The sequence below is a fragment of the Phyllobates terribilis genome, unplaced genomic scaffold, assembly GCF_046119375.1.
Source record: "Phyllobates terribilis strain yellow unplaced genomic scaffold, ASM4611937v1 Scaffold_11__3_contigs__length_659146591, whole genome shotgun sequence".
Lineage (NCBI taxonomy): Eukaryota > Metazoa > Chordata > Amphibia > Anura > Dendrobatidae > Phyllobates > Phyllobates terribilis.
Window position 1 is genome coordinate 548,348,233 of NW_027362771.1, and position 23,170 is coordinate 548,371,402.

A 23,170-nucleotide genomic window follows, 5' to 3' on the forward strand; every position below is an offset into this window, starting at 1 on the left:
CACTCTTACTCTGTTCTCACACTCTTACTCTGTTCTTACACTCTTACTCTGTTCTCACACTCTTACTCTGTTCTCACACTCTCCTACTCACACTCTTACTCTGTTCTCACACTCTTACTCTGTTCTCACACTCTTACTCTGTTCTCACACTCTCTCCTACTCACACTCTTACTCTGTTCTCACACTCTTACTCTGTTCTCACACTCTCTCCTACTCACACTCTTACTCTGTTCTCACACTCTTACTCTGTTCTCACGCTCTCTCCTACTCACACTCTTACTCTGTTCTTACACTCTCTCTTACTCACACTCTTACTCTGTTCTCACACTCTTACTCTGTTCTTACATTCTTACTCTGTTCTCACACTCTCTCCTACTCACACTCTTACTCTGTTCTTACACTCTTACTCTGTTCTTACACTCTTACTCTGTTCTTACACTCTTACTCTGTTCTCACACTCTTACTCTGTTCTCACACTCTCTCCTACTCACACTCTTACTCTGTTCTCACACTCTTACTCTGTTCTCACACTCTCTCCTACTCACACTCTTACTCTGTTCTCACACTCTCTCCTACTCACACTCTTACTCTGTTCTTACACTCTTACTCTATTCTTACACTCCCTCTTACTCACACTTCCATGTTATAACGTATTTTCTCCCTACCTATATTTCACATTTGAAATGAAATGTACTGCATTCTTCTGCTCGTATAATTTCTTCTTACTTTTGTGATCACCCCCCATTTTCCGTGTCTCCCCAGGCTCTCTCAGTGGCACAGACCGTTTTGACATGAAGATGGCCGTTATATCCGAGCACCTGGGTCTAAGTTGGGCCGGTGAGCTTACACACCAACACTGGAAGACTTATGCCCTTCATGTTAATTATAATCTGTGATATATCATTGCGGAGGCAGCATCTGTTCTCCACGTAAACAATTAATCAGGGGACTAAGCATATTGTCACAGTGTCCTTGTCATTGGGGCAGAGGAAAAAAACACATCCATATCACTTACTTTGTATTCCTATTCAGCATTTTTTCCCTATTTTTGAGGATGTTTACAGTCGCTATAGCATAGGGACGGTATCAGCAGTATTTTGTAAATTTGGTGCAATCAATGAGCACCCCCTATTGGCCATATAGGGCACTACAAGACGCATTACTATGCATTATTTATAGCCTTACCATCAAGTTGCCATTTTATCAAGATTTTGCTAGCAAATAACAATAATATACCAGTGTTGCCACATTGCTTTATTTTCTGTTATGTCATATACTCATAAGCACATTTTGGCTTCATGGTAATATTTTGTGGACCATTCATCTAATACCAGTTGCTGTAATCGAGTAATTTTCTTTTAGCTTATCATCTATGGTCGCTTGCCGTCACACAAAGAGACAATAAATATAATAATATGAAAAGATGAAGACAATGATGCTAGATTTTTTTTTCAGAAGTGCTGGCAGTAATACATTTTTCTGATATCCTGCGGGTGTAGAATGAATGTGCGTATAGGATGAGAGCTTCACAATTATAGCATTCTACTGGGATGGAATTGGTTGTGTGCACCCTGTAAACTTTTTAAATACAAAATAAGTTCCTTCTAGTGTGCTCCTTTATGGAGTGTGTAGATGGAGCCTTTTAAAGAAGACAAAAAGATGAGTTGCTCAAGTGTAAACCATTTCAAGAAAGGCTCCTGCCTTAGGACATGTGAATATTAAATTTTTTTTACATGAACCCAATGAGTTTTTCAAACAGAAGATGCTTTGGGGAACTTGCATTTTTTTCCATTTTTGTCATTTTTTTGTTTTCTTGAGCATTTTTTTTAGATGTTTTTTTTTCCACCAGTGTTTTTTAGGAGGGTTTTCCCATGTTTTTTTAGTGAAGTTTTTTTTCTTGTCATTTATTTTCACTCTATTGAAAAATGAAAAACTGTTAGTGTTTTTGTAAGCAAAAGCGATGGCAAAACGCTCACATGTGTTCACATACCCAAAGGGGTACATTGTGGGCACATACCCAAAGGGGTGCATTGTGGGCACATACCCAAAAGGGTGCATTGTGGGCACATACCCAAAGGGATGCATTGTGGGCACATGCCCAAAGGGGTACATTGTGGGCACATGCCCAAAGGGATACATTGTGGTCACGTACCCAAAGGGATACATTGTGGGCACATACCCAAAGGCGTACATTGTGGGCACATATCCAAAGGCATACATAGTGGGCACATACCCAAAGGGATACATTGTGGGCACATACCCAAAGGCGTACATTGTGGGCACATATCCAAAGGCGTACATAGTGGGCACATACCCAAAGGGATACATTGTGGGCACATACCCAAAGGGGTACATTGTGGGCACATGCCGAAAGGGATACATTGTGGGCACATGCCAAAAGGGATACATTGTGGGCATATGCCCAAAAGGATACATTGTGGTCACATACCCAAAAGGATACATTGTGGTCACGTACCCAAAGGGATAAATTGTGGGCACATACCCAAAGGGATATATTGTGGGCATATGCCCAAAAGGATACATTGTGGTCACATACCCAAAGGGATACATTGTGGGCATATGCCCAAAGGGATACATTGTGGGCACATGCCCAAAGGGATACATTGTGGGCACATACCCAAAGGGATACATTGTGGGCACATACCCAAAGTGCTCTGTATTTTACGGACTCAATAGTAAGTTTATGGGTCCATACACTGCTTTGTGAGAGTGAACGTACTGACTCATAGACTTACTATTGAGCTCGCACACAGTTCTGTGAGCGCAGCTCTTGCAGGAGCTGTGCAGTTCACAGCGGTGTTTTGACTGGTCGGTGGGGGTCTTAGGACCGGCTCTATCAGCATCCACAGGAAACGCACTAAAAACACACATGCATTGTTTACCTTCAAATTTTCCACATCTAATGTAATTTTATGGGGAGAATGTGCACATACAGTGTACCCGCAAGAGAAATTGAAACGTTGTGGATTTCGAACATGTGGTTTATGCAGATTTATGCAGATTTTTTTAAAAAAAGCACAGTGGGTGTGGGATTTCTATAGATGATGTCACTGTGATGACATTTGGGGCACTGTTACTTTTTTGGGGTGGGAGAGGGGTATGTTCAGGAGTTCAAAATAATTGTTAAGTGAGCAACCAAAACAGTTGTTAAGGAGGCATTATTAATTAAGGGGGCAGACTTTATAAAAGGCACTCAGTACAGTTTTAGCAGATAAAGGGCGCTCGGAGAATTATTACTTAAGGAGGTACTTAAGGGGCATAGTTACTTTAAAGAGGCACTCAGGCCATTACTTCTCTTCAAAGGGGCACTTGGACTAAAAAAGTTGAAGGATTAGAAAACCCCATAGACAAAGGTTGAGCATAAGGACCTCCACTCCATCTATTGTTTCATTCAGATGGGGATCTACAAGGCCTCAGGCCTCGTTCTTTGGGTTACTGGAGGCCTAAGTGGTGAACAAGTTACTCACTGTCCTATTGATAGGGGATAACTTTCATTCAAGGGAAAAAACCCTTTAAGACGAAACCCTTCTTCAAACTAACATGTTATCTGAAAACTTCTGACTCCATGGTTGATAATTATCAGATATGTGGTTATGGCCTGTACCCATAGCCGACACTGATCTCCATGGAGCTGTGTGCCAATGTATTGGCACTAAAAGGTATAATCTTAGACCACTTATGTATGACGAGTCATTCGTGGATCCACCATCCACAAGAGATGGTGGATGACTGGCTTAAAACTTTTTTTCATCATATTCATTTCTTCTTCTTTTTATAATGTTTTTTTACAAAGTTGTTTTTGATTACTTTTTATTTTGTTACATTAATATCATAGAGTTTTTTTTATTTTTTTGAGTGTTTTAGATCCTAAGCCATCTACTCATGTTGTGTAAATGCTGTTTTTTTTCCCCTGCTTTTTTTGTATGGAAAATCCATCGTATTTAAAGGGGTTTTCGCATGAACAAAAGTTGTTTTTAATCAATAGATCTTGGAATAATAATAATTTCCACAATTGGATGTGTTTAAATAAAATGTTCCTGTGCTGAGATAATCTTATAAATGTGCCCCTGCTGTGTACTGTGTAATGGCTGTGTCTGACCGTACAGGGACATGGTCTGATCATACCACAGCTCCTGGGCAGGGGAGGAAGCAAAAGAGTATACAGACATTACAGCCGGGGATCACAGCTGATTCTTTCTTTGAAGTAAACTTATGTTTAAAAAAGGCAGTGAAATGTTTTACCTCACAGAAAGAATCAGCTGTGACCCCCGGCTGTAATGCCTGTATACTCTTTTGCTTCCTCCCCTGCCCAGGAGATGTGGTATGATCAGACCATGTCCCTGTACGGTCAGACACAGCCATTACACAGTACACAGCAGGGGCACATTTATAAGATTATCTCAGCACAGGAACATTTTATTTAAACACATCAAATTGTGGAAATTATTATTATTCCAAGATCTATTGATTAAAATTAACTTTTGTTCATGGGAAAACCGCTTTAAGGAGGACCTGTCACCAGGTCAAAAGTAGCCAGTTTTACTATTATTTTATTCCCACTACTCCCCCGAGTAATTCTGTATTTTATTTTTCCTAAATCCGCCATACTGTTCCAGAGACATGGGACTTTTTATTTGGTGCTAATCGTTTTGGTCTTTACCAAGGAGGCGTGGCTCGCGGGATTATATGGGGGCGTGTCTTTAGGCTGCTCTGCATAATTATTCTTCGAGTCACGCCCCCTTTTAAAGAATTGAACTATTAGCACTAAATAAACAGGTCCAATCTCTGGAACCGTATGACGGATTTAAGAAAAACAAAAAGCGACGTACTGAGGGGAGCGAGGTGATAAAACGAGAGCACAATGGGCCAGTCTTTAACAGTTCAAGCAAAATGGATATGATTTGTGATTGGATGATTTGCTTTAAACTGCAGAATTGTGGTATTTCTGCACTAAAAACCGCATTAAAATCACTGTATCAAATATGCATAAAAAAGGGAAAACACATGGAAAAAAAATGCAATAAACAGAGCAGATTGCCCATTTTGATGTGCAAACCTATAACAATTTTACAGAAAAAAACAGAGAAAATACCATACTCTGAGTGTGTTGTATTGTGGAGAAAAAAAAATACAAATCCCAAAAATGGCACAAAAAGGACAAAAACATAAATGTTGTGTCTATAGTTTGTTTTATAGTTTACTAAAGACTGAAGAATAAAGCCAGAACCCCTAAAGGGATGTTTCTTTTGAAGTGAGGATCGGTGAGGGTCAGACTACCAGGATCCCAATAAATGAATTAGCAGCAGCGCAAAATTTGAAAAAAAAAATCATAACAATTTTTCATAAAATATTGTATGTACAGTAAAGTAATAGCCCCAATATACACAAGTGCCATAAATCCCCAAAACATTTAGGGTACATTAATTTTTATTTCATAAATCAATAGTACACATGAAAATAAGATATATTACAAAGTTGCTTATCAGAGAAATCTTCTTTTATTCTCCTCCTGATTTGATCTTTCGCTCTGTATTCATGGGTAAAATTTGTATTCAGTGAAGACAGATTTTTACATTACTAAGATAGGAGATGGCAGTTGGTGCTTAGAAGATTCTATGGAGAGGGGAGGAGCTAGAGGCCGACACAGACATTCTGCTGCTAGTTCTCCTTAAATGTCAGTTCTCTATAGAACTTCATGAGCACCAACTGTCATCTCCTACACCGAATAACTGTCATTATCGGGGTCTATAGATCATGTTGATTGTTACACAACTTCTATAGCATTATAAAGTATTACAGGACTCTGTGGTGACGGTGGATGTTTCCTGTTCGCAGAGCTGGCGCGGGAGCTGCAGTTTGAGATGGACGACATCAATAGGATTAGAGTGGAGAATCCAAATTCACTACTGGAGCAGAGCGCGGCGTTACTACACCTCTGGGCATCGCGGCAAGGTTCCAACGCAAAGCGTACGTATACCCCGAGCCGTGGTGGGCTGACATGGGCATTTGCCAGCTGACAGCTTTTACCGCACACAGGTCATTAATAAGGTATAATAGGTAATTTGGGTATCACCATTTAAAATATACACCCCTGCAGAGCCAACTTCTGGTGGCCCCTACTAACCTTGGTTTATCAGTGTCATAATGTCACATTTTGGGCCCATTGTAGGGTCCTTTGGTACCACAAATGATATTTGGCACCACTTAACTTAGGGATAACTCCCACTTATATCATGGGCAGCAGAGCTTTAGTGGAAATTGCCGTACCTCTCCAAAAAAAAGTGATAGGATAGGCTCAGAGGCCAAGCATAAGTCATCGTCAGGGGTGTCATATGTAACATACAGCTGATTGGATAACTCTGATCCTGTTTTTTAACCTCCTAGATGCTCTACTCAGTGGCAACCACTATATTTAAATGGAATCTGTCAGCAGGTTTTTGCTATGTAATCTGAGAACAGCATAAGGATGGGGTTAAAACACATAATTCAAGGATGTGTCACTTATCAAGCTGTGTGCTGTTGTTTACTTACAATGAAGGTTTTATCACTGCTATCTGTCTTCTGAGCACTGGCCCGACTCCGCCCCCTCCTGTAATAAGCAGCTGTCTATGGACTGTGTACACAGAGAGTTTGGTGTGGGCGGAGTTAGCTTTCTCAGCTCTGCTTCATGCAAAATCTAAAAACTCTGATTGTGTCACAAATGCTGCGCCGAGTAAAGTAAGTGATACATCGTTGGATTCAGGGCCTCTTTGCCTACAGCATGCTGCTCTCAGATGAGGTAGAAAAAACCTGCTGACAGATTCCCTTTAAGAGGTTTGACAGACCGACATACATTTGGCACCTTGTAGCAACAGCCTGGATTGGGGATAACTCCAAGTACAAAATGAAACCATTTAGATGCCGTGGTTAATAGCAAGTGATGCATCTAAGGGGTTTGAATGAGGAAATGGAACTCCTTCAACATGCCAGCTTCGAGCGCAGAGTGCTGGTGGGTTGTCCTGGACTAATCGATGGTCCCCAGATCTATCATCTTTATACTTTTGTTAGGCTCAGTCTGTCAGTGTTATGCTGTTGAGCAAAAAATTCACTATAATACACTGTACTACAATAGTACTGCGGTGTATTACGTGGGCGTTAAAAATAGTGCACCTAGTGGGACTAAAAATAAGAAGAAAAAAAAGAAAATGTTTAAAAAGTTTTTTTTTTTATATTAGAATTGCTTTCAGTAAAAAAAATAAAAAGCAATAAAAACAAACATATAATTGGTATTACTATACTCACAGTGTGTACCAGAAATTGTTCACCTCCAAAGAAATGGAATAAAAAGTGATTGAAAAGTCATATGTAACCCACAATTTTATCAATAAAAACTACAACTTGGTAGAACAAAAAAAGCTTTGGTTGTCAGAATATAACAACACAAAACAACATTTTATAACAGGTTAAAAGTATTAAAAACATAAAAAACTATATACTCTCGGTATTCTCCATAATCATACCGACACGCAGAATAAAGGTAATTTACGCCACACAGTAAATGGAGGAAAATTTTGGAGTAACCAAAGTATTTGGATTGATCATCGTTCAATACCCCATCCTTTACTTTTCCTGTAAAGAAATAAAACAGCAAATATCATTTCTGTCCTTTACTTTTTATCATTAATGCAGTGGAAGATCTGTACACAGCCCTGCGAAACATAGACCGCAATGAGATCGTCACTATGTTGGAAGGATCTGGTGGGCGTCAGAGCAGAAGCCTGAAGGGGGATCACCGGTATACAAATAGTGACGGATCCATATCCCCCTCTCAGAGGAACGGGACAGTCCCATGGGGGTCTTCACCAGGTAAGCATGTGGTAAGACTTACTGTATGTGGGCCTTCTCTCTATGAATATGGCGGATTTGTGTAATTAGACTGGACAGCTTGTTTTATTAATTAGCCGCAGTGGTGGGCGATGGGCAGCCGGGAACCACATGCATTTTTCAGGTGTCCTCCCTGCGGCACCTGGCACTCCTCTTCCTTCTCTTGTCTACTTGCTGTATATTGAATTATATCTCCTAACTCTCATAGTCATACACGTAATCCACATCAAAAAAAATAAATTCTGGGGCATCTTTTATCACACCTGTATGTTGTGCCATCCCCCTGGTATTCCTCCTGGAAATATATGACTAAATTGACAAATGGGTGTTACCATCCCCCTTCTCAGTAGGGTGTGTCCTACAGTCTGATTGGATAGGGTCAGACTGTAGGGACACCCCCCCAACTGGTAATACCCATTTCCAGGAGGAGCAACAGAGGGTTATCAGAGTTTGATATAAAAAAACAAAACAAAAGATCCTTCAGAAGTGATTGTTTTATGGGGAATACAAGAATTTACATAAGAAGAGGGAACAGGTCTTTCCCACTGTATACATTTACGGTAAGACTATAATGCAGAGGGAGCACTTATTGGCAGAAGCACAACATGGTACTTAATCTGTGAACCACAATGGAGTCGAAGGCTTTACTGGAGCCCCCCATAATGTGCTAGGTTGACCTCTACTGAAGTAGAGGTATCCAAAGCACTTTAAGGGGGACTATCACCCCCAAAACTGAAATGTAACTATTTAAACATTCATGTAGGGGACTTAACTGCTGTACAAATCATACTTGTACTGTAGATTTTATAAATTTAGTTTCATATAAATCAGTTTTATTGCATATGACCAAGAGCATAGTGCACCCTTGGTGTGACCAAGAGCATAGTGCACCCTTGATGTGACCAAGGGCTCAGTGCATTTTTCCACCCCCTCAATTACCATCGTCTGCTCTTTATGGTGATCTTAAATCCTCAGCCCTGCACATACTGGCACTGGAGGACCCGAGAGCACACAGTCTTGGGGCTCATTCAGAAGTCCATTTTTTTCCACGCAGGAGAAAAACAGACCGATTATTCTCATTCCTCTCTTGTCAGCATTGATCGCTCGCTGCTTGGTGATCCTGTATGTATCGAGAGGCCACAATACACAGGAGACAGATGAGAACTCGGCACCTTCACACACTGGCACTGGGTATGTATGACACTTGTCCCTTGCAGTGTCAGTGTGTGCAGGGCCGGGAATTTAAATTGCGCAGCACTCCAAATTGAGCTCTGTCAATCACAATAAGGGGAGGGGTGGAGTGCAGTATTTTTTGCGCCATGATGGTTAGCCACACCAAGGGTGCACCGAAGCCTCCTCATTTACATATGTAATAAAACTGTTCTTATAAAGAGCTAAATGACTAAAATCTACATTTTTTAATGGAATAATCCAAGGACGGTAATTACTATCAGTCTTATTGTTACATCCAGCACATTGGCCATGGGCACAGAATGCATGCCATCAGCACTAACCCCTGTATCCGAGATGCATTCACCCAAACGTCTCCATTTCACAGTAAGGCCAGGTTCACGCGTCCTGTGAACCCAACCTTAGAGCTATACTGACTATGGGAGCTTGGCTTCCCGCTTCCTTGTATAACCCATGATCGGTATGCTCCATGTCTGTCCCATCGTCTCATCCATCCCCACCCCTGGAGGAATATTGTGGGGCTGGAGTCTATGTGTGTGTAGTCTCACCCTTTCTCTCTCCTTTCTCTCACTTCTTTTCTGAGCCTCTTCGTTCACCTCTGACCTCCTCATGCTTCTGTTCTTCCTCTTTCAGTCAGGACCAGGTGCCCCTCCATCCTCAATCCCACCCTAAACCTGAGGGATGTATGTATTTCTGTGGCCTTTAATCAGTCACAATCTCTGTATATCAATATACTACGCATGTTCCATGTACATATTTCAATGCATTGTACAAGATTAGAAATCATGCCTGCTTTCTTCCAAAAAATAGTGCCACACGTGTCTGAAGTTTGTATATGGTATTGCAACTCAATTGACCTAAGCTGCAATACCAGACACAACCCATGCACAGGTATGGAGCTGTTTCTGGTAGATAGCAGTCGTGTTTTTCTAATGCAGTGCAACCCCTTTATTGTATATGTTTTATTGTATTAGACTATTACATCAAGCTGCAAACTTCTTTATAGATTTCTTCTTATACTTTGGACCTGTGAAGTGGAACTTTCACAAGATTTCACAATATAAACTTCATGCATTATTATTTAGAGCTCTTAGACCTGATGAGACTAGTGTACTCACTTTGATAATACATGTCTGAAAGCCTGTATAATCTTTTGTGAAAGTTTAAACTCGGCACCGCCCACCTGGCCTGATAGATAGCTCCTCATAGTTCCTCCTCCCCATTACTTCTGAATCTTTGTCCACCTAGCCTGATTAAAAATCTCCTCAGTGTTCCTCCTCCCTGTTACTGCTGAATCGCACCCTACCTAGCCTGATTGACATTTCCACAGTGTTCCTCCTCCCTGCTACTGCTGAATCTCAGCCCACCTAGCCTGATTGACATCTCCTCAGTGTTCCTCCTCCCTGCTACTGCTGGGTCTTTTCCCCACTTAGTCAGAATGACATCTCCTCAGTGTTTCTCCTCCCTGTTACTTCCACATTTCTGCTCACCTAGCCGATTAAAAATCTCCATGTTCCTCCTCCCTGTTACTGCTAAAATCTCTGTCCAGCTAACCTGATTGAAATCTCCTCAGTGTTCCTCCTCCCTGTTACTGCTGAATCTCTGTCCACCTAGCCAGATTGAAATCTCCTCAGTGTTCCTTCTCCATGCTACTGCTGAACTCCGCCCTCCTAGCCTGATTGACATCTCTTCAGTGTTCCTCCTCCCTATTCCTTCCAAATTTCTTCCCACCTAGCCTAATTAAAAATCTCCTCAGTGTTCCTCCTCCCTGATACTGCAGAATCACTGTCCATCTAGCATGATTGACATTTCCTCAGTGTTCCTCCTCCCTGCTACTCAAGAATCTCCGCCCACCTAGCCTGATTAACATCTCTTCAGTGTTCCTCCTCCCTATTACTTCCAAAGTTCTGTCCATCTAGCTTAATTAAAAATCTCCTCAGTGTTCCTCCTCCCTGTTAATGCTGAATCTCTGCCAACCTAACCCGACTGACAGCACCTCAATTCTGAGATCTGACACTGCTCAGTACAAGCTGCAGCTGTCAGTCTGGCTGGGTGGACAGTGATTGAATTTACTCAAACTCATGAGCTCTCGCACTCTTTAACTGGACTTAAAAAAATGGGCATCTTAATATCTGGAGTATACAGCCATTCTGACTGGTATTTCAAAGTAAGTACACCAGTCTATTAAGATCTAAGATTAATTTAGTAATGTATGCAGTTTATATGGTGCAATTTGGTGACATATCCACTTTAATGGGGTTGTACACATTTGGGGACTTCTTTTTTTTACTTAAATGCATGTATTTAAGGTTGAAAAATATTTTTTGCAATAGGGATTCATTAAAAATATTGCGCCGTTTGGCTTTTACAGGCTTTGTTTCCCTGCAACTTTAACTTTAATGTGGTCTGTGATCATAAATCAGCTTGGTGGAGCTCATAAAAAGACAGATAAATGAGTTACAAACTCTCCCGTCAGACCATCAAAATGAGTTCACTGATGGATTCTCTTTTAACTCATTCTGCAGCCAGCAATAAACAGTTCAACACATAAGCTATAGAAAGCAAATGGTGCAATTTTTTTTTTTAATGAAAACCAATTGCAAAATTAACTGCACATACCGTACATGCATCTACTTAAAAAAAAATTGTTCCCAAAGATGGACAATGCCTTTATATATAAAATTAGGGCGCTGAAGTTTAATTTAGGCCACATGCAGATTTGTTATCCTATTTCTCTTCCTACATAACTAGCACAATTTCCCAGGAATTTATATGGGGGCTGAACAAAGAATAGATGCCTAGTTTTAGCAGTTAGTCCTCACAATTCTACTAGAGGAGCCCAAAAGGTCCCCTCTGTCATAATAGAAGACACCACCAGTGTTGTAAATGACACATTTACTCCAGAAATTCCGTTTCGGATCCCTGGTTTGAGACGAGTACATAGAGATCTGCTTACCGCCTGTTGGTGGGACAGTCAGTAGAGCTGGGGGGGGCGCTGTGTTCTGTATATCTGTGTTTGCATGCGTGTCCATGTGTGTTGTGGTGTACTTGTGTTATTCGGTACCTATACCCTGTGGATTGTAAAGCTTTGGCATAATGAAGGAGACGCCCTGGTGTTGTGCCAGATATTTTTTTTTAACACCCTTTTGCTTATATAGCAGTTACATATCCTAAGTAAGTGCTGTTATATTGATGTGTACATAAAGTGCATCATGGTAGTGGGATTCTCCCACCCGGTACTGGGAGGTCTCATGTTTCTAAAAACAGCAGACAGGGTGTGACACGTGGCTGGGTGGCTGTCACCGATGATGGCTCAAACAGCTGAGTAACAGTGTGGTGACAAGGAGCTTCGCGGCCCGAACATTCAGTATCATGCACTCTATATAGGGACTTGGCCCTAATATATCTCACTGTAAGCTGTTACCACCAGCGAAGCCCTCTGTCCTGGTGTCTGCAAGGGAAATCGAAGCAAAACCATTCTGTACAATAACTATTCCCCTGTCTGAATTCTTTACTTCTCGCCTTGACAAAAAGAAAAAAAAAAATTCTGCATTCATTAAAACTTTTCATACCTACTGTACAACCAGTTGGTGATAAAATAAACCTATTTTGTACAGAATGCAGCCAAAATATTAAAAAAGAAAAGTAGCCATTTTTTTGCTTTTATTTTATTCCCACTGCTCCCCTGAGTATTAAGTTTTTTGGTTTTTTTTCAAATCCGCCATATAGTTGCAGAGATATGGGCCTTTTTACTTTGTGCTGATTTTTATGGTCTTGGCAAGGGGGCGTGGCTCGCAGAACAGCCTAAATACACGCCCCAGAGGATCCCATGAGCCACGCCCCCAAAGACCATAAAAATCAGCACTAAATAAAAAACCTCCATATCTCTGCAATCATACGGCAGATTTAAAAAATAAATAAATAAAAATGGAATACTCAGGAGAGCAGCGGAAATAAAATAAGAGCAAAAAGTGGTGACTTTTCACCTGGTGACAGGTCCTCTTTAAGCAAATGATGTTTTCATTCTTTTTGTCATGGCTACATCCAGGGACAAGTTTACCAAACATCCTTCATTAATAATGTAGTTAGAGAAGAGCAATTTGATTTGTGCTGCCCTGGTTTGGGGTCCATTCCTCTGTGGCAGCTGGTCTTCACTTCTGCACCCGGCATCCTGGGTACCTCTTAATAGGACCTGCGCTGTCATAACGGGGGGCGTAACACATGTCATGATGAGGCTAGGCCTCACGTGACTTAATGACATCACAGGGCCAAGTATGGACAAGAGGTACCCAGGATGCCGGACGCAGTAGTGGAGACTAGCTACCATGGTGGACTAGATGCTGGAGTGGGGCAATCAAATTGTTCATCTCTAATATTAATATAATCAAGGACCTGGCACGTCCACTGACTCACTTTCAACTTTTTTTCAATAAGAACTGTGTAATTCCTCATTTCTCCAGTGGTGGCACTGCAGAGAAACTGAGCAGTTGGTTTTACCACTGCTCAGAGACAATCACTGTGATCAGCCTATAGATGTAGGTCACTATTATCAAAAAGGCATTGTGTGAGCTGAACAACACCTTTAAGATATATACTGTATTTTTTTTTATTTTCTGAGTTTTATTTTCAAAAATTTCTATGGGACTAATAGATGTTATTCCCATTAGTTCATCGGGTGTCCTTGCTTATCTTGCATATTTGCCTCTAAATTAAAATTATTACCTTAAAAATTTCTACCTACCAAATCCTGCATAACTCCACAACAGGGTTCGATTACATTTTGGTCCTATGGGAAAGCTAGGTAAAAACCCATTAGTAGCGGTAGTGGTGGCCATGTAGGTTGTCACCCCGCAATCTATCCAAAGCTACATATATGGCTGAATTGATCAAAGACAACATCTTGAATTTACTGGTGATTATTTGTTTTCTAGGGATCGGTGCTCTTGAAATCTTTTGAGACATTAAAGGGGTTGACCAGCCTTTTTAGATGGCGGACTAACTTTTGGCACCACTGCCGATTAGCTGTTTGAAGGGGCTGCGGCGCTCGTTCTTCAGCCCCTTCGATCTTTGATGTTTTCATCGACTTATAGGATGTGGTAGACCATCATTTTTAAAAGTCAGAATAACCCCTTTAATCGGATGACTACAAAAATGACCCTCCTGAATGTTGGATGCAGGTGGTATATAGTTGTATCTACTTGTATTTAGAGTGAGTGAGTGTGACATCCCCTTCCCCATCCTACCCTCCCATAGGTAACCCCTTGACGCAGGATGAGCTGCTTTCCCCGGCCTCTCTCAACTACTCCCTACCCTCCCCATTGCGACTGGAGCCATACTGGAGTGAAGCTTCCATTTTGGATGGAGTACCTATGGCAACAGCTGAGCCAGACGGGGTGCTTGATCTGCCTGATCTTCCTCTCTGGGCCTCTGGCCTGTCCCCATCCCTCGTGGCTCCTGAAGATTCATCCCTGGATTGCAGCAAAGCTGAGGATGAGTGGGATGCCCCGCCACGTCCATCTTCGGGCTCCCCTGATCTGGATGAGGAGGAAACTGAAGCTGGAGGTCAGAGGTTAAAGAGTGTGGTGGGAGAAAGCCAACGAGAGAGAAGGGATGGACGATGATACCTAAACTATCTGTACATGTGTCTCATTGCAGGACCAGAGCGGGTCCAAGCCCGGATCACTGAGACCCCCACAGCGTGCAGAGTGACAGGTGGTAAGGTAGAGAGGTAAGTCTTATATCCTAGTAGGACCTCCGCAACATCTCCTGCTTTATGGACATACGTGACTTTGTAAATGTGACCTCTACTCTCATTACCTCAGTGCAGCCATATCACCCCTCAAGCTGAAGTACACAAAAAGTGGGGCTTAAAGGGGTTCTCCTACAAACTAAAAAAAATGTCTGATGTAATGCCCACAATTCTTCTTTCTTCTAACCATATTAATTCAAAAGTGTCACATCAATTCTCTAGTGTCATCTTCACTTTTTTCAGCCTCTTTCCTCACTCCTCTGGTCTCTTCACTTTCCGTGGGCGGGCACAGCTCACCCCATGTGACCAGGAAGCTGCAGGATCTCCTAGGAGAGCATTGCAGTCGGTGTGTGCTGAGTCCTCATCTGTAGTCCTCCACAGATCTACAGAGGAAATAGTCCTTCACCTACGGCCTCAGCGATCGCACTATTAAATGGCCTAATAAATATCTATAATTCTAATATCTATTATTTATCTGTTACCAACCTCATATTTGTCTATCAATTCATTATCTGACTAATTAATTTATATATAGATCTATTATCATATTTATCTACCTTTCTGTCTATATCTATTTTTTTCCATCTATTATCTACCTTGATCTCTCTCTTTTTTCATCTACCTATCTATCTAATTATATATTATCTGCCTCATACTTTTCATGAGACAACCCCTTTAATCTACCCAAACATCATCTCATATGCTTATACTTACCCCACAATGTCTTGTAATTGTTCCTCTCGCCTTACTATGATCTTCTCAAGAAGGTCAATGGAAGATGCCCACAATCAGCACCTTCCATCGGAGGTAACCCTCGCTTCCTCTGATGTAGGCTTAAAATGAGATGTGAACAGAGTCCATGTTTTATCTTTCCCTTCTTCCCTGGATCATTTCGCATCTACACTCTTGCTCCATTTTCCTTACCACATTCATCCATTTAGATACCGTAGAGACTGACCATACGGCTCCTATGGAGCCAATGGAGAGAGAGGGCCCTTCATCTTTACCTTTGGGTCATAGGAACCTGTGCTAAACTCCATAGGTAATATAAATAAGCAGTGTGTGGGGGGACAATTTCCCAAAGAGTCTTGAAAAGAATGTGGGAAATAAGTAATACTTTAATGTGGCAAGACCTGGCACCATATTGGCGGCCTATTTCAATCTTATGGGGCCCTCTCTCTTCTTTGTACTCCACTGCCTACCTCTCCGACACAGTCAAACTCTTGACTATCTTCTTTAGGTCCTTGCAGTCCTCCCTGGCTTCTTCTACTGGGCCCTACATCAGCCAGAGGTACGCTTCTACCCTGATAGTCACTCTCCTGGATATGTTAGGTGACCATGCCAGTGTGAATAGCAGATGTTTTTTTTTGGGATATGTAGGATGTCTGAGAAGTTGTTGCCACCATCTACAACTATAGACTATAGATTAGTCAATGATGAGCACACCTTTCCAACGATCTTTCCAATCTATAGGGTCCTGGACTGGAGCACAGATGCCCCCTCACCCTCCTCTCCTCGTCGATCTCCTCACCAGGACAATGGTGCCCCCTTGCCATATGAAGAGCTTCATCCAACATTTAAGGGAAGTGCAAGGATACGAGTGACACAACAGAGCACCGTGTACAGCTCGAGCCGGCTGGGAGAGGTAGGTACTCTGAGGATGGGGTAAAAGACAAAAATGAAAAGGAGATATCTTATGGAAATCCAATATGGGACGTGTAGTGACTTTCAGGACAGCTCTGAGGTTATATGTCCCTCAGCAACCTCCTCGTCTCTTTCCTCTCTCCCTTTCCATTTTGAGGGTTATTAAATGTCTCTCCGCTTTACTTCCCACCAGCTCCAATTTCAGACCCTCCCATGAAACAGCTGAGACATTCACATACACACAGGACATCCACCCTGAAGCTTTCATATGGGGCTTCCCCCCAGCCCCCAAACTTTAACGGGGGACCACATCTGCTTATTTCCGTGGCTGACATTTGGATTTTGTCTCAAAGAAGTGCTGATCTGAGGGATTTATGATAGTAGGACATCTTCCTGCACTCCATTGATAATTTAGGGCATGCTTTGCCTACGTATAACTATGTATACGTCTTATTTTAGCTGGGGGTGAGACCAACATTTTTACCTATTTATTTTTATTATTTTCATTTTTTGCAACACAAGGATATTTTCATCCCATTACTTGGTTACAGTTAAAGAAGTAGGGCAGAATGTGGGGATTTGTGACGGAATTGGGGGTCTGCATAGTCCTGATTGGCTTTTTTGTGGTGAGCTGCCAAAATGTGGTACATATTGTACGTGGAGCTGCAAAGTTTGTATTGCGTCGCCTTCATACTGAGCTAGACCGGGAACTGGGAGAAGGAGGCGTGGATGACGACGAGGAGACTCTGACCACCAAGGTGGTCCGACGGAGGGTGATCGTCAAGGTAAAGGGTGTGTTCTGTACAGTGAAGGACTCATTAATGACTCTTCCGTGGTCTGTGTGTGTATGTATATATTTAATTTATAAAATAGGACTGTTCTCCAGTCTGTATGTCAGTGTATAGGACACAGTGTGCAGTGCGTGCATGTGTGTGTCAGTAAATATGTGTATATATATATATATATATTGTATATGAAAAAAGTAGAAGAATGACCTAGTGGGTACACACCTGCTAGTTTTTTCCTGTGTTTCTTGAAACTAATATATATACATATAATTTATATAAAAGGAGTGTTCTCTGATCGGTAAATCGTTGTATAGGATATACACTATATGGAGAAAAGTATTGGGACCCCTTCATATTACACCTACAGGAGCTTTTATGACCTCCTGTTCTACATCCATAGCCATTAATATGGAGTCGGCCCTTTTGCAGCTATGACAGCTTCCTCTCTTCTGTGATGGCTTTCTAGAAGATTTTGGAGGTGACTGTAGGCACTTTTTTTTTTGCTTTCATCTGGAAGAGCATTTGTGAGGTCAGATGTTGGACGGGAGGGCCAGGCTCACAATCTCTGCTTTATTTCATCCCAATGGTTTTGGATTGGGTTGATGTCGAGGCTGTATCCCCCCCCCCCCCAACCATTTCTTTACAGGCTTTGCTGTGTGCACTGGGCACAGTCATGGGGGAACAGAAAAGGGTCTTGTCCAAACTGTTCCCACAAATGTGTTGTGCTGAAGTATCATGATTTCCCTTCACTAAGGGGCCAAGGCCGATCTCTGAATAACAATCCAATAGCGTTATTCCTCCTCCACCAAACTGTACAGCGGGCACAATGCAGTCGGGCGGGTAATGTTCTCCTGGCATTCATCCATTAGATGCCAGATAGAGAAGTGTGATCCATCACTGTACAGAACACGTTTCCTCCAGAATCCAGTGGTGGCGGCTTTACACCACTCCATCCGACGCTCAGCATTGTGCTTGGTGATGTAAGGCTTGGACACAGCTGCTCTGCCATGAAGCTCCCAGCGGGGACGCATTGTTTGTGCCGATGTTAATACCAGAGGAGGTCTGAACTCTGCAGTTATGGAGTCAGTAGAGCGTTGGTGGCTTTTCTGCCCCCCGCTTTGTAACGTTACGGGGTCTCCACTTCGTGGCTGAGTTTCTGTGGTTCCTTCCACGTCTCAGTAATATCACTCTCAGGTGATGGGGGAAGATTTAGTACGAAGAAATGTCATGAATGGACTTGTTACCCCGATGGCTCCTATTACAGGACCGCACTGTTATCAGTGAGCTCTGCACCACCGGCCGTAATGTCACATGTTAGCAAAGGCAGATGGCATGATGGGTGGTCGGATGTTGTACACCGGGGGCGAGGGGTTGGATGTTATACACCGGGGCAATGGGACTGAATGATAAATCTGACTTCAGTGATTAAGACTTGTGTCCCAATACTTTTCTCCATATAGTGTACACATACTCTCTATGTATACACATATATACCATGTGTGTGTATGTATATGTGTATATATATATATATATATATATATATATAGATATATATATATATATATTATTCACTCAATGTTGAAATTGCAACACCAAGAAGAAAAAGTAGTGGTATCATGGAAATCACAGGATCAATAGACATTTAATGATATGGGTCTGGCTACTATAGTTTATGTCACCCCACATCGTAATATCGGGAGTAGGACCGGTGTTACATTCTCTCATGGAGGCCTCTTCATGACGTTGCTCATATGGTCTCTTCAGATTTGAAGTATGGCACCATTCTATACTGCAAGGGAAACTAGACATCACATATGAAGTATAAGGTGTCAGACATTGCCTACACAAACTTTCAGAAGGTGATTGCACAACACTGGGCTATGAGCCAGATGTCCAGCTACAGGTGCTCCATTGACCTCACGCCACCTTCATGATGCAAAGCAAGATGGCAATGAAGGCTGGAATGCAATGATTCCTGCTTCTGTCTTGGATGTAATGATAGCCGGAGATTGGTTTGGAGACCATGAGGAAAACGCCATGAAGAGGCCATCTCGAGGAAACTTGACATTGTCCCAAGAGCCTTTTTTCAGCACAATAACTGCAGGCCACATGTTGTTCTTGCTACTGTGAACAGCCTGTGTGGCCTAAACGTGTTACCACGGCCAGTAGCATCTCCGAACTTGTGTCCCATCGATCACATGTGGAACATCATCAGTCTGAAATTACAAAGGAGCTGCCAGCAGCAGATCTTGATGATTTTGTGCCCAAGTGCAGTCAGCGCGGCAGAACGTTCCTCAGACAACCATTAATAATCTAATTTTTAGCAGCCAAGACGTGTAAGTGTGGGGATTCCTGCATGTAGCGCTCATACTCCATACTGAATAAATCGAGATGTTTTGAACACTTTATTTCTATTCTCTCATCATTTTCTTATCAGTAACTCATCTATCCATCCTGTGATTTCCATCACTCCGCGACTTTTCCTTCTTGCTTTTGCAATTCCAATCTTGAGGAGGGAATATAAACCTGTTCTCCGGTCCTGGAAGTCAGATTAAATGTTTGTGAATGGAGGCGTCCTATAAAATGATGACATTCTTGGATGTAACCAGCTACTTGGAGCCACTTTTAACCACCCATTGACCTGTAAATAGCACTTGTAATCTCGTGAGCTATTTACAGTTCAGTCTGGTCAAGCTCCATTAAACTGGTGTTTCACATAATGGGACTCACCATACGGCTTTGTAATCATGAGCGTCTGCAAATGCAATGTGCAATAACAATTGTTAAAAATATCTCCCTGAACCCTGGAGTTATGCAACTTCTTCACCCATTTCAGGGGAATGAAGTCCCTGACATTCCTGGGGAGCAAGTGACCGAGGAGGAATTTACAGATGAGCAAGGGAACATAGTAACAAAGAAGGTGAGTGGCCATTGTGGTGACTGTATACTTTTTTTTTATTATAGGTTTACATTAGGGTCATGGCTTTTCTGTGACCTATCAAGGGGGTCCATCAGATTTCGGTTACTTTTTTCCTGCAAGGATGGCTCTGTAGGCTGTGCTAAAACATTATTATTAGGGGAAGAGCAGCATCTTAAAGGGGTTGTCTAGTATTGATACTCAACCTTACCGATCTCTCAAGGCAGTCCTTATACTTACTCGGTCCTGCTGGTCTGGTCTTGACAAACAAGAAATGGCCGAACATGTCTTCTGCTCTGCCAATAATTGGGCTTTTTCTGCTATTTCTGGTCTGTTTTAGATGGTGCCAGGAAATAGGGGACTAGCGGGGACAAGAAGCTAAGGGGGGATCACTTAGGATGGGTGTCACTTCTTTCATTTATATTTTTTTTTTACCTTCATCCCAGCCCTACGAAAAAAGGAGTTGATTAGCAACCGAGTTCCTAGAAGCGTCCAGACTTATCTCCAAATCGTCAATCACTTTAGTGGAAGGACAGATTTTGCTTACAATCAATATTGCAGCCACTGTTATCTTCTAAAAATCTTTGAAATTAAAGCATTGGTGCTTGCAGCTCCTATGCAGATTCATGTGTCTCCATAGTTACAGACTACATCCCATTGCTGTTGTCTGGTCATGTGTTTCTCCACTCCTTTTTGAAGGAAACCGGTCAGGTCCCGCAAGCATCCCCCAAACCACCACCATTATGGTTTAGAGCCCTATTCCTGCATCACAACTGGCCCAGACAATTGTTGATATGACCGCAAAAGAAAAATCAAATTAGATTGCGGTCGCCCATCATATGCAAAGGACCTAGGAATGATTCGGGAGGGCGCCACGTTACCCTGAAATGTCCAATCTCAGACGCTGTAGTCGTGTCTCTCATACAAGTGAGGAGGACATCATCACGCCTGTTCCTCGTGATGGATTAAGCCTAGGTGATCTGGATATGATGAGCCCAATGTAAGTTGTTTTTTTGTAGTCATATCAAGAATTATCTTACGGTCTGTAGTAAGCGGAGCATTTTGCCTACATCTACTGTCTTATACTCAAAAGGGTTTTCTCTTATTAGGACAGCCCGTTCTCGAACAGCCTAAAAACATCTGGATGTCAAAGGTCCAACTTCAATAATACCCAGGGATCAGGTGTATTTATTGGGGGGAAGTTTAATTTAACCATAAACTTTCCCCTGTTCTGGGAGAAAAATATATTACATTAAAGCCATTCAGATAACGGGACGGTCCCGCGCAGTAGGAGCATGGGATTAAATATGTGCATTTTTGGTGTTTATTTCAGAATATAACGATGACAATCAGCTGTGAAATCAATGAGTGTCTGACTTTAGTGCTCCAATGGTTGATGAACCTGGAGCCCATGGCTGAAAACTCTGCAACTAATGATGAGCGAGTATGTTCAGTTAACCCTTTCGGTGAGTATGCTCAGGCGAGTATCTTCAGCGTACTCGGTGATATGTTTGGATCACTCCCGTGTGCCTGATTTGCGACTGTTTGACAGCTTTAATACATATGAGGTTTGCTTGTTTCTTACACATTCCTCACATGTATTAAAGCTGTCAAACAGTCGCAAATCATGCACACGGGAGTCATTCAAACATATCACCGAGCACACTGAAGATACTCGCCCGAGCATATTCGCCGAAAGGGTTAACCAAACATACTCGCTCATCACTATCTGCAACCCCTCTGACATACTGTAATTGACTGCAAATTCACAGCAAAATCCGCACTTGTGTTTCTCAACCTTCTACATTAAGATTGTAAAAATCCACACCGCAGGTCAATATCTGCAGCACGTGGATACGATTTGTTCAAATCTTATCCACTTGGCTGGCAATGTTATCTGCTGCTGATTTTTCGTGCGAAAATCCAATACTGAAAATACACAGTATTTCCATCTTGAATGGATATACCCTTATAGAGGTTGATATTTTATTAATGGGCCAAGGTTAGTCGTAAAGTTATAAAGAGGACACTCACCTACTGGAATGGTGCACCTCTGCCGTATGGCTGACAGTATCCCTTGCCAGCCTGCTGGCTTCCTCTTCTGGTAGGAAAGGTCAGACAACCACTGGAGCCAATTAGCGGTCCAAAAAGGAAGAAACTCCCTACCGGAAGAGGAAGCAAGTAGACTGACGGGTGTGTCGGCAAACATACAGAGGAGCCTCGTCATTCCACTCATCACTCTTTATATTTTTTTCAACTTTTTTATCATCCTGGGTGAATTGACAAAAATGTCTTAATGTAGTAGCCACTCCTTTTAAGAGTTATTCCCATCTCAGCAGTTTGTCAGCTATCCATGGTAAGAGCGCTCGGTTATATCCAATAATCCCATAGACAATAGAGTGGTGGAAGTTCAGAGCCTTGTTCTCGGGATCAGTTGGGGCGATCAGCAAATTTTCACTATTTCTAATGGACAAGATCAACCACAATGTCATGTTTGGATGCATCTAACATATATTCTCAAGGTATACTGGGAATCAGGAGTGGGTGCAGACAGCAGAGGCCATGTTTAGGCCCCTAGTTCTCACCCTTGATGGAGACACCATAATGGATCACACAGACTACCCAACTAGGTGCCAGCATAGCGTTTATGTTAGGGTGCATGGTTAACATTACATTAATTTCTGATATCACCCGCAGACAGTTCGGAAGGTCCTCCGCAGGGTTGGGCCACCAGGATCCACAGATTTGGGGGACAACGAAGACTTGATCATTGAAGGAACATTACAAGAGCCAGATGAGCTTGAGAGTGAGACTCCAAATTACCTGAAGTACGCAGTGCTGCATCGAGAGGTACGAGGCGCTTACATTTTTATGCTTTTTTTTTCCACATTTTCTCCAGCATGCTCAGATGTGACACATATACAGTTATTCTATATTCAGTCATTTAATATCATGAATTTATGCTGACCAATTATTTGATAAAAATCAGCTGATCGG

The 23,170-nt window shown here is 42.2% G+C and overlaps 1 protein-coding gene across 25 annotated transcripts in view; it reads left to right on the forward strand.

The window, feature by feature from the left end:
• Window positions 1–23,170, forward strand: part of ANK1 (ankyrin 1) — a 312,183-nt gene that overhangs the window by 271,499 nt on the left and 17,514 nt on the right. For 17 of the 25 annotated variants that reach the window (XM_073653979.1, XM_073653987.1, XM_073653978.1 and 14 more), the window contains 9 exons: window positions 763–837; window positions 5,857–5,988; window positions 7,690–7,866; window positions 14,329–14,637; window positions 14,731–14,803; window positions 16,065–16,115; window positions 16,298–16,469; window positions 20,093–20,176; window positions 22,871–23,023. In XM_073653979.1, coding sequence (XP_073510080.1) covers window positions 763–837; window positions 5,857–5,988; window positions 7,690–7,866; window positions 14,329–14,637; window positions 14,731–14,803; window positions 16,065–16,115; window positions 16,298–16,469; window positions 20,093–20,176; window positions 22,871–23,023 — 1,226 coding nt within the window. Of the gene's footprint in view, window positions 1–762; window positions 838–5,856; window positions 5,989–7,689; window positions 7,867–14,328; window positions 14,638–14,730; window positions 14,804–16,064; window positions 16,116–16,297; window positions 16,470–16,673; window positions 17,254–20,092; window positions 20,177–22,870; window positions 23,024–23,170 lie in introns of those variants that run through there. The other 8 variants (XM_073653985.1, XM_073653986.1, XM_073653997.1 and 5 more) reach the window with 4 other exon arrangements.